This window comes from Amblyomma maculatum, chromosome 6 (genome assembly GCF_055883805.1).
Source record: "Amblyomma maculatum isolate TAMU_Amacu chromosome 6, ASM5588380v1, whole genome shotgun sequence".
Lineage (NCBI taxonomy): Eukaryota > Metazoa > Arthropoda > Arachnida > Ixodida > Ixodidae > Amblyomma > Amblyomma maculatum.
The window spans coordinates 37,916,929-37,932,152 of record NC_139349.1 but is presented as its reverse complement, the minus strand read 5'-3'; the positions used below and the strand labels follow the sequence as shown (position 1 = coordinate 37,932,152).

Below are 15,224 nucleotides of genomic sequence, written 5' to 3'. Positions count from 1 at the left end.
AATTTATCACCCATCGTCAAATAATTTGTCTGTGAGGTCTGCCGGGCATTGAATAAAAAACAGGAATCCGGGATTAATACCTCGTTTACAATTATTTGGTAGCGTCTGCTGTCAATGAAATGAAATCTAATAAAGTAGGACACCGCTGTAGTAAACTCGAAAATAGTAAAGTGAAACTGAAGTCACAATTTGCCTTCCCTGTATAAATGACTGTACGTTTTTCCCCTTTTTGTTGAGATATCTTTCATAAAAATCGGTCATAGTAAATTGCATCTGGTTTCGGTGGCATACTTCATATGAAATGATATCGCCGCACGCGCGCAACCCAAGATTGCGAGGCAAGTTTTTCATTATTTAAAAAAAAAAAAACCATAAAACTGAGTAGTTCTTTAAAAATGGCTTTACCACTAGGCTCACCAGCTCTGAAAAGAAGCCAACTTTACATGAGCCGTTAGGCAAACCATGCAGCGAGGAGGAAAAAGTAGAGGTCTGCGAATATTCAACTAGTCGAATGTAAATAAGGGGGGAAAAAAATGTCTTCGAATATTGAATATGTGATCAGCAGAAAAAAAACTTTAAATTTAAAAATAGCACATTGTTCTTGTTTATTGCAGAAATTACACGTATTTGCAAATAAAACTAAATTACAACTGCTCAGAACTGTTCAAGTATCGCAGTGCAGCATCTCCAAAGTGCGACAGGGCTGTTTTGCAAAGAAGAACCTTCCCTTTTGTAGAGGGCCTACCTGGCACTCCAAGTCCACACGGTCGAGCATGAGTTGCTTTGGGACGTTAAACCCCACAAACCAACCAACCATTCTAGTGAAGCGCGCAGTGTGCCAAAACTGCCGTGAATTCGAACATTTTTGGTGCATTCGGTAATTTTCGAGCATTCGAAAGTCCCAAATATCACTTTTTCAAATACAAATGCAAACCGAATTACAAATGTATTCAATTCATATTCGAAATTTTGAATATTCACACAGCCCTAAGAAAGGTAGATTTGGCACAAACGTGGTGTGATCTAAACGAAAAAATTACTAAAAAAAAATAATAATAATTGCTAAAAGAGACTATGTGAGAAGAATGCAAGGTGTCTTGAAGTGTTTTTCATAAAACAACAAGAGGTGTATAGTAAGTTGCCGTTTAATTACCAGACAGCATCTTCAGGACCATGTCATCACCAACAACTGATATAGTATCAAAGACCCTGATATAGTAAAGATTTTTGCCAGTCCCTGTAACTTTACTATACAGGGGCAACTGTATCACAGTTTGAGTTATTGCTCATATGGAAAAGCGAGTTTACTGAGTGCTGTCCCGAAGCACTGAAACAGCGAGGTAAGGCACTGGCGAAATTCAACAAGAGAACCCATAAAACAGATACAAGAGCAGCAACTCTAGTTGGACCGTCCTTTCTACGCTCCCTCGCAGCGCCTGTTGACAGAACAGCATTTCTTGAACGCCCTTAAAAACAGTGTTCACGATAACACGTAGCTCACTTAACCCTCGCGTATCGTTTTTTCCATTTAGCCACAGCCACCAAAGTGCGAAATTGAAACCACAGAGGCCATAACTTCGCCCTTTACGTTGACCTTGATAAGCTTGGTGGCTTCCGTGCTGGTGAGATGTAATGTCATGCCAACGCACTGTTAGCCCTGTGGTACTAGGCCTAACCTGCGTCACATTGAAACCACAGCTAAGGTTTAACGAGATTACGTGAGTAAAGTAACTACATTAATTAACAAACCGCCAGGAACCTGCTTTAATCTGGCGTGTACTCAAGCCAATTGTGCGAGTATACATGCTGCATCATCCATACTTTTTCATTATATATATAGATACATATTCGAAGGATTTACCACTATGCTCATTCATCATAAACATACGTGTCGCTGCATAAAAAACAGGTGTAATTGGGGCTGTGCTGTAGTAAAAAGTTTTGAAAGAAAAATGCCGATCTCCTGGTCAAGGGCCATGCCGTATGAAAACCACGAAAAAAAAATAAAAATCTATGGCCCTTACACATGTACATATTACAGTAAAAGCACTTGGATAGCACATTTATCTGTACACATGCTTTGTTTGTTTGTTTTTAAATGCCAGATGTCTTTACTGATGTCCTTTATAAAATAAAATTTCCTTTTCAGGAAGAAAAATCGAGGTTAAAATCATTACGGCTGGTTATTACGATGATGAGGAAACCACCAAAGGCCTGAGTGTCCTGTCTCCAGAGGAGACCAGGCAGTTTCAGAATATGATTGTCACCCTTTTGGTGAGTGCATTGATATTTTTCTTCCCTTTTGAAGGTCAATTCCACGTTCTTCCCGGCTCATAAAATTCTACTAAAACTTTCGCGATAAGTCCCGCCAGGTTTTCTAGTTACTTGTGTCAGATTTCTCAGTGAGGTGATGTTTCATTGCAGCACGAATGAATTTTAATATTTTCCATTTCGTGGCGTCGGTCAGAGAAGTTTCTGCAGGCAACCTTACGGGAGGTGTCTGACATCACTGAACGCCTCCTCTACAAGGTGCCTGCCGTGTAAGCTGTAAACGTTCTGCCAACCCCTTTCCTACTCGCATATGGTAGTCAGCACCATCTCTTGAAGGTTGCTTGCAACCTGAAGCAATTTTGTGGCTTTTGAAGCTATCTATACCAAATGGCCTATCCTCGGACGAAAAGGGCGTGCGAGTAGCTGCGGCAGACGACACTGATCAGGATTGCGAAAAGTTCATTACCCGCGGTTATAGCTCGCGGATGAAATACTTTCACTTTTATATTAATGTGAAAGACATATTGCGTTTTCATGAGAACAGAATACCAAAAAGCACAGTTTTATTCACTGAAGTCGCCTCCCCACTGCCATGAAATGCGGACGGCATGATGGGGACGGGGACAGGGTTCCGCAGCATTTGTCGGCGAATCTTTGCAACTGGCGGCAGCGCAGCTCCGACGGAAACATGACCGACACAACAGGCATCTTGTAGAGGAAGCAATGGACACACACACACGTGTTCAGTGACACATTCATTCACTCTCCTTTTTCACCAACAGCTGCCGTTTTAGCCCAAAAATGTGTGCACTATAAGTTTTTGGACAGTAACGTCATTGAACTGTCCCGATGTCATCACTTTTTCGGAACCTAGAGTTTGGTTTCCCTGTTCTCTTTCTTAAAAACACTCCTACTCGGCGTATTGAAAAACTGTTTTTGTACTAGCGCAAGGGGCTCTAAGGAATGCGATTTGGTTATCGACTCGAATAGTTGAAGAAACTCCCGGAGTTGGTCTTTAACTTATTCCCTCTGGGAGTCACTGAGGTGTTAATTCTTGTTTCGTATATTTTGTTCACCATGATGAATAGATGGGGAATCAAGAGGCTGTCCAGGAGATTGAAAAACACGAGAGGCTAGAGAAGAACTACCACTTTGTATGGAATGACGAAGAGACAGCGAAGGATGTAGCCACTGGAGAAGGCGAGGAAGAGGAGAAGGAGAGATAGCATCCTCCTCATCACCACGTGCTCACGCATCGTTGCAACGCTAGTCATCACTTTGAATCTGGACACTGAATATGCATCACGCTGCAAGATGCAAGAGGGATGGTGGAATGTGCACGCCTTGATGCTCGCGCTCATGGGAGAAAGGTTAGCACCTTGCCCTTCAGGACGTGTGGTTCTACGGATTTTTTTTTCATAGTGCTCATTTTCTCTTGTGGATGCGTTGTGTGAACGTTTTTAGTTACTGTGGAGAATAAAACGGTGTTTAGCAGCTGATCTAGTTGGAAAGTAATGTAACGTGCTACCTTAAAGGAGCTCCTAGATAACTCTGTGCTTTATTTATTTTGATTATGACCCTTGTGGAGCTCGACAGCTCTGGTCTAAACGCATGACGTAATGCTGTCTCCTTGGCAGCGTCTTAATGCGCTTGCAATACACGCTTGAATGTGTCGTTTCATTTTGGGCAAGGGTCTGTGATGGCATTTTGTGCGGCATTTGTCATCAGGCCAGTATGTTGACCTGAAAGAACGGCAGGCATATATAAGCAAAATTAGAGATCTCGCAAAGGCAATTTATGAGCCCCTTTAAGCATGAGTTGTATGGTGAAGGTTTTTTTTATCCAAGAATCCCTATGTCTCGCTCTGCGCATGCAGTATGGCATATACAGATGACGTTTTTAGGAAGTAAAATAATTTGAAATGTTTTCATGTATGTATGTGGATATCCTCGTTTTATTTTTGTTTTACACTGACAAGTCCCTGGGCCAATTTCTTTTTGTATTTTTGCACTCTTTAGCCCAAAGGGTGAAGTTTAGTTTCCTTGCACGGCTTGCCTCATTCCATGGCATTTCATTAGCTTCAGCACTTGGAATGCTCTGTGTAAACCGTTGTCATCAGGTGTTATTAAACTTGTGCTCTCTTGTGTGGATTGAAACAAATATCCTCTTAATCATTTCAGCCTCTTCAGCGAGACTTTTATTTCAAGTGTTTTCTAAGTATTACATAAATTCTTGTATTATATCGAGCTGCCTGAGCATCCCCTTGGAAATTTGATGACAGAGTACAGCAGTGTTATCCACGTTTATCGAACCCCCACTAACGAAACATTCGATACATTGAACTGCGCTGTGCCCCTGAAGGGGCGCTTCCCCTAATGGCACTTCTGCAATAACATTGTGTGCATGGAGCAAGGTCAACTGAGTGTCTTTATGGGCATTTTTGGCAGCATTAACTCTGCAAAGGCGCATGACTAGGTGAATGTCAAGTCCGCTTGAAAGTGGCCTGCGGATTTGCCTGCTTCTTTTGAGCACAACGCTGCTGTTATGCAGGGAAGCCAAAAAAGGAAACGCAATTCAACAGTGCCCTATTTTCATTAACAGAATTAGACTTCCTGCGGTGGCTTTTCCCAAAGTTAGTCGCGAGCCCCAACTTCAATGGCACTTCTGCCGCGCAGCGCGTGACGCAAGCAGTATTAGCTCCGATGACCGGCGTGGCCCACAGAGCGGCACGTGAGGGTGTGCTCGGAGTGCTCACTTGCTGCCCCCTACACCAGCTACATCTGCCTTCCCTTGGAATTCACTCAGTCGCTATAAGAATTATGTTCCCTTCGCTTTGAGCACCCTCCACTCGTGCAAGTTCTTGGTCCGGTTAGGATGTAATGAACTTTTGTTTGTTCCCTGAAGTGCTTTCCTTCAAAAACTGCAATTAACAAAATGAAGTGCAGCAAATGTCGAAAACCCTGGCCACCTCTCAAATGAATAAGTATAAAGTACTATAGTATCTCTTTAACCCTGTAACATGATAATAGAGGAACAAATTAAGGGATTAGAGATTAAGCAAGTAGCAAAATGCATGTATGCAAACAAGGATCCGCAACAAGTTGCAAAGGGCGCCAACAACACTGTCACATCGTACTCTTAAAGGCGGAGCTTAAATGTCCTCCCAGTTTCTTCGCAAGAGCCTTTTAACAGCTCATGAGTGACGTGTGCAGAAACTACGCGACATCTGTACATGAAATGTGTCCGCGAGATTCTGCAGGATATTGATGGGGCTCTGGCGTATAGTTTCTCTGGATGAGAAAGAGAGACAGTTAGAGAGGGGGGTGCTCTCGCTCGCAAGAGAGAGAAAAAGAATATGGTCTCTCTAGAGAGAGAGAAAGAAAAAAGACTCTCCCTCTGCCTCTCCCTGCTCCTCTTTCCCTCCCTCCCTAGAGAGAGAGCCTCGCATCGTCTCTCTCTTGAAGAATCGGAGGCATTCCAACGACTGCAGCAGGGCAGATAAATTGCTTCTGCCTTGATCCACGTAAAACGACTTGAAATTTTTGGTGTTCAGAGGCCATGCATGAAAAAAAAGAAAAATGAATTTGTTCCGTGCTGCATTCAGTGCCTGGACTATACACACAATGCAGAACTACGTACTGCCCCTTCAGACATATACAAAGACTGTAAAAAAAAAAAATGTTTATTGGGAGGGAACAGTAGTGATCATGTGCTTTTCTTCCCTGTGTATTTCAATACAATCACAATGAGAGCAAGTGTGCAGAACTAATATGCACAAACACTGACCAGGATCATCCTTCAATACTGTTTGAGTGACTAAAAAAATGCATAGCCCCCCCCCCCCCCCCCCCCCCCTCCCTTCCATTTCTGAGTAAAGAAGGAAAGCCCACAATAGCAAAATCTGCCCCGAGGTATTATCTTGCACCACAAGTTCGCTGTCTGTACTACAAACACAGTCCACAAAGGTGATATCCCGCAAGTTGTTTCACTAATCTCTCGACCTTCCTTCCTTTCATACAGCCGCGTTAGCGATTTCTTTTCCTTAGCACGCCTTGTGCTACTTGCACAAGCGACACTTATAATTAGCTGGACTCTCCACCATCACATTTCGCACTTGACTTCCTTTCGTGACAAAATATGCACAAAATATCACCGTGGGGTAGTGCTACCCGAAACAATCAGCAGTAGCATGTATGCTGGTTGCCAAGAAATGACAAGTAATATTGCGCCATTTCAAAATCTCAACTGCCTTTCCATCGGGAGCGTGCATGAAGGAAATAAGTACTTTCAATAAAACCCAACTTGACTTCTGTGGTCCAATTATTTATGTCAAGCTTTCACATGGTTTGGTTATAGCCAGGAATATTTGGACGTCCAGTGAAGTGCACTAAGTTCACCCCTGGCAACACTTTCAACCGTGTTACCAAAAGACATGCAGTGTTTTGGGGTGTGCACCATTAAGCAGGTAGGCGTACACAAAGCAGAGTTGGTGATGAAAGAATGGAGCACTTTAACCTCGAAACAGTACCAAAGGATCATATGCACAAAGAAATGTTTCACATTAGTCAAACTGACAGATTATGGTGCTAGGAAGTTTACTGAGCTTTAAAACTCAGGACCAAAGGCTGCTACCTCAAGAGTCTACAAAAAATGCGAACAAAAGGCTACTCACTGGCAAGGCTAGGATATCTCTCCGTTGCCGTCAACGTGAGACTGTCATCACTACACAACCGAACAGCGTAGTGGTGCTAGTTCAACATTGTTGCTTGCTACAAGCGTGCGAGCGTTTCCTCTTGTGCAGATTTCTCTGCAAGTTGCTTTTCCATCCAATGGTGCAATGATGTGTTTATGTATATGCGGCATTAAATTCTAAAGGGTTTATATCTTGGAGCAAATACGTCAAAGGTTTTCATGCGCTCAACACGTTAAAAACGGTGTCGCATGCAAGTGTGGCAGTAGTTGGGGGAAAAGGAGGTTAAAGGTAAAGGTTAAAAAAAGTTGCTGTAGACGAGCATTCTGGAAGCAAAGATTGTCCTTTGCGGTTCGGCGGTGTTCCCATGTGCCAATGTGACGAAACATTACAGACTACTGGTGTTTACAGCAGTTCCAGGAAGGCCACCTGAAAGTTACATTAGCCTCCTCAAGTGCTACGTACAATGAAAGTAATGTTTGCACGCCTCAGATTCTCTATGTCTACCCGCTTGTACGGATTCGACCTGCACAATGCTAGTTTGCAACAGATGTGGATGAGTGCAATACCAAATGCAACAGCTTGAAGCAAATTCATTACTATCAGCTTTACTTTACTCTTACTTTATTCGCTTATGTAGCCAAAAAAGTGCAAGTTAAAAATGGGAGTATAATAATAACCTCAGAAGACCATGTGCAAAAAAAAAAGGTACTGGCATCGTTGTCGCTCGTTCATGAAAATGGCCGCTGCTGATAGACATTTCTTCTCTCGTCAGCAGAAAGCTGATAACCAATCCTTATAGGCCGCTCTCAATTAACGAAAAATGTACATCATAGAGCAATATATCTGCCATGTAGAAACTGTTAACTCCAAAATGTGCCATTTTCACAAACGTTTTGTTCTATTATGTTATGACGCTATGTCGAGCACTGGGCTTCTAGGAACAAACTGAAATCTGCAGATAAATGCTGTTTTCGGAGAAAATCAACAATACATTAGAAAATTTCTATTTATGTTAGTACACATGATAGGAGGTCACATTTTGGTCAACCAGCAAAGATGACAGCAGAGCTGAAGCTATAATGTTTTCTTAATCATTGAGTTACCGGTATGCTGGCACTGCATCTAGCAAGTAGTCCTTTGTTTTGAGGTGAATAATATGGTCCTGCTATATCCACAAATTGCGCGTCCGCAAAGTTCCAGCACTTGACGACATCACCCCAACCATTAAGATTAACTGACAAATGTGCCAGAGACCATGCATATGAATCTAGTAATGTTGAACATGGGAAATGCGGCAAGAATGTTTTTGCGACAAGCAGGTAATGAATGACATGGTTAAGACACGTGGAAAGACTGCCCTAAGCAGAGGAAAACAAAAGCATCATCAACAATCCACATGCATTATTTTATAGCCGAAAAAAAAAAAAAAAAAAGAGGCTGAAGTGAACGCAAGTTCAGCGATAATCAGATCACAGCAGTAATGAGAACGGTAACAACACGATTAATGCAGTGGGAGCATTAGGCGCAGAGAAAGACTGTGCTTGCAAACTTGATTGTAAAATTTTGGTGCATTATTTCATACACCACTGAGTAAGGGGACAAGGTGTGAGTATAATTTACAGCTGCAAAGTGCCATGCACTCCTTAAGAAGCACCATTTAAATCAAAAGAGTGTCTGGTAAAGAGACAAAACTTTCAGGCAGAGAAAAAGGCAGGAAGGAGCATTGGGAATATGCATGGACATCTGAACACTTTGGCAACCTCCTAGAAAGTAACCTTGCCTCTTTAAGCCTGTAATGATTAAACAGGGAAGGAAGAAGAAACAAAGCTTAAGGCACTATGCCTAAAGCACTTGGATAGAAATACAATGTTGCAGACTCCTTCCTTATGGAATGGCAACAACAAAAGGATAGTGAATCAAGCCAGTAACAACTGCAGTTGGAGCCCTTGTGTAATGAATGTGGTTGGCTAGATAACGAGAAAAACAAACATTGGCATCAAGTACACAGTACACACTCACAGATATTGACATCGTCGCATTTCAGCATGCCACCCTGTAAATGTTTCATCACAAACGGAAAAGTGGAAGCAGCATTCAATTCAACAGAGGCTGCAGCACAAAATCCATTTCGACCCACCGCAGGAAGAAAGCAAAGGACAAAAAAAGGGCGCCTTCGAGCAATGAAAGTGGCCAAGCTTCAGCTGTGAGTAAAATCAAGCTGCGCAAAGAGACTGACAACATGTCAATCACTCTATGCACACTGAAAGAAAAATAGAGAAAATTTACATAAAAATGGAAATTGTGGAAGACAATGGGCACCTTCATTTTTGATTGCCATTCACATGAGTAGCCATAGCCTAGGCATTCCTTTTTCTTTTTCTTTTTTTACCAGAGTAAAAACAAGTGATATACACATATAAGTGCAAACGCACATGTGTGCACACATTACTGTGGAAACACATGTGCGCGTGTGCCTCTGGGCGAGATGGGCATAGCAGTTGGCTAGGAGGAGGAGCGGCTACACTGCGAGGCCAGTCTGCGAGAATGTCGGTCACCGCTGCTGCACCGGACTGTCGTGACCAACCAACCCCCTTAGGCACTGAACAAAAGTTATTGCACTCCAAATTGTGCAGTCCCAACATCATAGGATGGTGCATGTGAAGCGGGTCCTCTTCCGCACCGGCTCCATGGCTTGTAGGTGGGGTCCGGTCGGCTTGGGCTGCGCCCGTGCTGCCTGCAAAACGCAAGACACACTCCGTCATCAGCAAGGCACTCTCCGCCCCTTCAGGCAGCAAGTACTGCATTTTACTCCGAGGTGCCCCGTGGTTATAAAAGTGACCATTCCTTATCTCACCGGGACCTGAATTCTAGCGATGGCCCCCATGTGCCCACGCGCAAATGGCAGTGGCTCAGGTCGAGTGTGGTCTCCTGCTCCAGAAAATAGCAGATGCCGCTGCTGCTACCTTTTGAACCACACTGGCAGCTGCGATCTTAACAGTGAAGGCAGCCACCCACTTCTGTTTCTGAATGCTTTAGTATACCACAAGCTTTGTAATACGCATTCGCTATTGCACTACTAGAGTTACTGATCTAATGGCAAGAACTGCTTTTGCCAAGATGATGCAAGGAAAAAAGTGGGGGCAGGGTGGTAATCTACGGTCACAAAACCATTACCAATCGGCGCAAACTGAAGTGGCCATAACCAATGAGTGGGCACTTACAGAATCTGAGGCCTGGATAACGCTCTCATAGGCTACCTGATCAATGCGGGCACTTTTTGGCTGTGAAAATACTAGCACAATGGCAATGCTCCTTAGCCAAAAGGAATTTCCATATATATTTACTGCTTTATGGCATCTGCAGAAAGCGTGAAACAGCAACCAGCATTAATAAAAAAAACAAATAAATTAAATGCAAATGTAGCCACCTCACGCACAGTGTGGAGTGACCGGGGTACATGTTCAGAGTTTTTGCCGTTTTCAAAAGTGTTGTTACCTCCTTGACCTTGAGTCATCTGACTGGTAGAAATGCCAGAACTGAAAGTAGCTACCTATTCCGGTTATGGCGTTTCCACCAATCGGATGACTCGAGGTCAGGGGGATAACGACGCTTCTGAAAATGATGCAACCCGGAATGCGTACCAAGGAGTCAGCAGGGCAGTGAGTCATAGACACGGCATCTTATGTAATGGAGGTTATGAGGCATGCTCTTAAATGCTGGAGCTTCCAACATGTTTATGAGAATACAGATGAACACTAGTGTACAAGACTGCGGCAAATAGTCTGCAGTTCACTTATTCAGCGCTCTTTGTGTAGGGCCTTCTCAAAACCAATGAAAGGTTTAAAAACCTTCTCAGGTTCTTGACACTGCTATTTGCAGAGCACCACATCAAAGCTCAGTTTGTGCTGGCACATTATTTTTTTTCTATAAACAAGGCTGCACAGCAAAACGTCACAAAAATTAAATAGAGGCAATAGACCCAGCGAAACTGCCCACACAGAAAAGAAAAAAAAAAACATAAGAAGCAGCGAACCTCAACTAGGCCAAGGCTGCATTTGAAGGCTACTCTGCCAAATTCTCCATCGTTTGTTCATGCTCCGAATGTTGCATTTAAAACCGTAGTGTGCACCAACTTTTTCAGCATGATAAGCAAGCGTAGGGTGCCAAAATGTGGCTGAAGCAACATGCTAGAACCAATGATGATAACGAGGACTGCTTCAAAATAGGCACACTGCTTATGTATATGCAGCTCTCCTTACTATAAGTGATGCGGCATACTTTCTTGTGACCCTCCTAAGCCACAATCACTACATGCCATTAAATGCCTTTTAACTATGCAAAAAGAAATAAAAGAAACAATGCAATGCAAGGGACTTGTACAATAATTCATGACATTATGCTCACTCGAGTGCAATACCTACATTCTGTTATCAACTCTCATGCATGCTCAGTTGCTAAAAAAGCAAGTGCATAATGCTGACAAAGTATTTTCGAGGCATGCTTGAAATTTCATCGGCAAGCAGAAGTAGTAGTACACAAGTTTTGATTCAGCCGAACTTGGCTATGAATTGCATAGCAGTAAGGTATCAAACAAGCTAAGCTACTTTCTTTTCTTCAAGCCTGAACTGCAAAAGGGAACAATAATTCCGAATGAATGCAATCTAATCACACATAATACTGGATTAATGATGCTGCAGGCTAATAAGGCACTCAATCATAACCTGTGGGATTCGGGCATCCCACCATTGCCAGTGTGCAGCCGTTCACTACATCCGACGGTGTTCTCCCTTTTCCCTTTCTGCTGCCTCAGGCGGTGGAGAGGACTAAGCAACTTGTCGCTGTCATTCGGCCAGAGCTCCACCCTGGCATCTGAATAGCCTTTTCACATTGGAATAAACCCATTTCGAATGCCGTGCTTCCGCGGCGTTTAGAGCAGGGCCGAGAGACCCCTTTCGTAATGTGCATACACTACTGTTCTTGCCTGCCGGCCCCTTTGTCCATGCACAACAGTGTGTTTGTGCATACTCAAGCTCGCCCGCTCAGGGACCTACTTTAGAGCACAGCTCGAGCATATCGATCGGGTTCAGTGATCTCCGACAGAAGTATCTGAAGAGGCCCTGTGGTCACCACGAGGGTGAACACAGAAAGCCATCGAGTGCTTGCTGCCCACATTACTCGTCACTTCGTACACACAGTGCAGCCTTGCTCCTTGCATATTTCCGGGATGCGGTGACAGAGTGTGTCGCTGGAGGACGGCATTTAATAAACTTCTTTGTGCACTTGGAGGCTTGGTTCATATAAGCGAATCGTTCTCCTTCCTGCGGAGGCTGAGTGCTCGTTGTAGTGTTTCAGTGTGCGTGTGGTGACTGCTGATGAGGGCCTCTGCTCGCACGAAGCTCAGACCTCCTGTGGCTGGCCCTATGTCCATGTAGAAATATGGAAAAGCCTGCTGCTCAGTGAACTGAACTGAACTGAACAGTTATCCAAGCAGGTGTTATGAAATGCTGGCCTATGCTCTGTATCCTGTTCAGCAGTAGATTATGAGGAGGATGAAGGGGATGATTGCTTTCAGGCAAGAAACATTACACCTGTAAAACTGTGCTCCCTCATTCCCTCCCTCCCCTGCCATAAACCATCTGTTCAAGAGTGGCCCATAAATTTGAGCATGATCCTGTTTCAATGTCACACTTTCAATGTAACGGGTGAAGTATAAAGTATGTGACAAGAAGCACTCATCATCAGTATCAGTGAGCCTCCCCCCCACCCCATCCAGCACTACAGTCTTGGCTGAGAATCACTCAGCTTTGTAATATTCTTCCAAGGTTATTCCCCATGCACACTATTAAAAAAAAAGTGAACTAGGACCACGAGGCAGTATTGAGCAAACATGCTTCACACTGTGGCTACTGACTAGCATTCATGTGTGGAAACATGAAGAAGCGTCAAACAAGCTGTTAGTCTCAGACTGTTTTTTCAGGCAATAGGACAATTTACCTTATGTGCTCCCATCATGGAACCCAACTAGAGTGTTGAGAAGATGTAGAAGAGAGAAGAAAGTGCAATTTTCAGTCAGGAAAACAAGCATGACGATAATGGAGAATTGTTTGTTAAACTAAACTAAAAACTTCAAGACCAGTAAGATTACCTCAAGAAGAATACCGTACAAGCGTATGTCAGCTAAGAAGGCAATAAAAGGCACTGAAGTGAAAAGACAAGTAGATTTTGCTACAATTAGTTTTACAGAAGAAAAATGGCATCACAACTGAGACAAAAAGCCAGAAAGCAAAGAAAAAACATACTAACCAGTGATGCCTTGACACTGGTGATTAGCATGAAGGAATAACATGCTATCATTAAGGTAAACTACATTACACTGCTACTCAGGAACAAGTCCTTAACATTCAAACTGAACTGGAAACCTACAGGGCTTGAATGTGCAATTCACTTTTCAAGAAACTCTATCAACTTTCAATCCGTTTTATGTAACACTGGCATAAGCCAGCACACTATGGGCAGTTTCATTATCCACCACTGCAAGGAAGAAGTGTCCTTACCACCTTTCGTTCCATTTTCTCCTTGATGTCCCTCGCGAGAGTGTAAAAGGCCTCCTCCACATTTATAGATGACACAGCACTGGTTTCCATGAACTTGATGTTGTGCTCTATCGCCAGCTGGAAATGAGAGGAAAGTGTCATGGTCCCACACCACCAACAAGTCTGAATAAGATGCAGGCGTCGACATCCTGATACCTTTTCGCCGCGCTCCTTGGAGACTTGTCTGAGCTCGTTCATGTCACATTTGTTGCCCAGAATCATTTTTTCGACATCTGCTGCTGCATGCTGCAAGAATTGTAGCATGCAAAATTTGTCAGTAAAAGCAGAGCAAGATGCACTGCAAAGAACAGGTAAGTAGACGAATCTGTGCGTGACAAACAGCTTGCAAATGAAAGGAAAGGTATCAGCTACAAATGAATCACCTCATCTGTATTCCTGATCCATGTTTTTATATTCTCGAACGTGTTTTCCTTTGTGACATCGTAAACGAGCATGATTCCCTGCAAGAAGCGCGAAAAACAAAACAAAACAAAAATGTATTGAGCACAGTTGTTGGATGTTTGGTATTAAAGTAAGTCAACTATCGCTCCGCTCACCATAGCCCCTCTGTAGTAGGCGGTCGTTATCGTGCGGAAGCGCTCCTGACCAGCGGTGTCCCTGAAATGTAGAAAAAAGAAACACGAGCATTGTCAACCACCTATGCTAGCCACAATACGTTCGACTAATACTTATCTACCGAAAGCGCAGAGATGAGATTTTACCATATCTGAAGCTTGATTTTCTTTCCGTCGATTTCGATTATTCGTATCTTGAAATCGATTCCTGGAAACGTAAAAGTATGAACACGTTAGCAAAATGGAACAGACAAGAACAGGTTTTCAGTGACAACCTGACGTCAAACGACGCCACATCGGTTATCGCAAATACCAGCGCAGTCTTCCGCGTGCCACTGCATTTTTTATACTGTTTTACCATGCGTTTACCTGCATATAGATTGTGTAGTTTATTAAATTCGAGAGTACAGAGCCGAGTCAGACGGAGACCGTTACACGAAAGCCAACGCTATGACAGGAGCTAAAAACCGCTTCGTGCCAGTGAGTCCTACAAAAAAACTGTAGCATTCATAACACTTCAACGATGCAGCGCATAACATGCATATGACTTCAATCACTATTACGAACCATGATCGAGAGTCTTATAATCGATATTTAAATAGAAAGCAACGAAAGCCGCAAGCGGAGGGGTCCCAATTCAGGTAACACGCCTGGGCAGCTGACCTAAGATGGACGGGTCAATGACAGGTTACCTATTGTTGATATGAAGCTTCCGTCGAACTTGTTGTCGGAGAACCTGAACAAAATGGACGTTTTACCGACTCCAGAATCTCCTATTAAAAGCAACTTAAACAAAAAATCGTATGATTTCGCCATGTCAGGCAACTAAACCGGAAAAGGAGAATTGTGTTTCGTCACTTCCCAAACTGCCAAAGTGATAAACACAAGCAGTGAACAGTTCAAAACACGCGATTCTTTGATAAATGTTTCAAGTTAATGTTTTAACCTTCATTTTTATTTATGCTTTAAAGATAAAAGTAAGAAAAACTTTTATGTTGTGTAGGAGCAACTGCTAAGCTGCTAAGTGCTGTTGTCAAACAAATTTAAAAATGTAGGTAAAAGTTTAGAGTCAACTGTTTATTTATTATTGGA

The 15,224-nt window shown here is 43.1% G+C and overlaps 2 protein-coding genes across 3 annotated transcripts in view; one reads left to right on the top strand and one right to left on the bottom strand.

Annotated features, from left to right (window-relative positions):
- Nucleotides 1–4,431, top strand: part of LOC146185562 (uncharacterized) — a 38,141-nt gene extending 33,710 nt beyond the window's left edge. The window contains exons 13-14 of the mRNA XM_084606501.1: nucleotides 2,150–2,274; nucleotides 3,360–4,431. Of these exons, the coding sequence (XP_084462627.1) occupies nucleotides 2,150–2,274; nucleotides 3,360–3,497 (263 nt within the window). The 3' untranslated portion in view covers nucleotides 3,498–4,431. The remainder of the gene's footprint in view (nucleotides 1–2,149; nucleotides 2,275–3,359) is intronic.
- Nucleotides 4,432–6,849: 2,418 nt separating this feature from the next.
- Rab8 (RAS oncogene family member Rab8) lies at nucleotides 6,850–14,999 on the bottom strand. Of its 2 annotated transcripts, none has more exons than XM_084606503.1 (7): nucleotides 14,825–14,999; nucleotides 14,280–14,340; nucleotides 14,115–14,175; nucleotides 13,941–14,018; nucleotides 13,714–13,803; nucleotides 13,522–13,635; nucleotides 6,850–9,698 (listed from the first exon to the last, which is right to left on the bottom strand). In XM_084606503.1, exons 1-7 carry the CDS (start codon nucleotides 14,946–14,948, stop codon nucleotides 9,606–9,608), a joined length of 621 nt encoding a protein of 206 aa, XP_084462629.1. In that variant the 5' UTR covers nucleotides 14,949–14,999; the 3' UTR covers nucleotides 6,850–9,605. The 2 variants fall into 2 exon arrangements, with proteins under 2 accessions (XP_084462629.1, XP_084462628.1); XM_084606502.1 differs by having other exon boundaries at nucleotides 13,519–13,635; nucleotides 14,825–14,996.
- Between the last annotated feature and the right edge of the window lie 225 nt (nucleotides 15,000–15,224).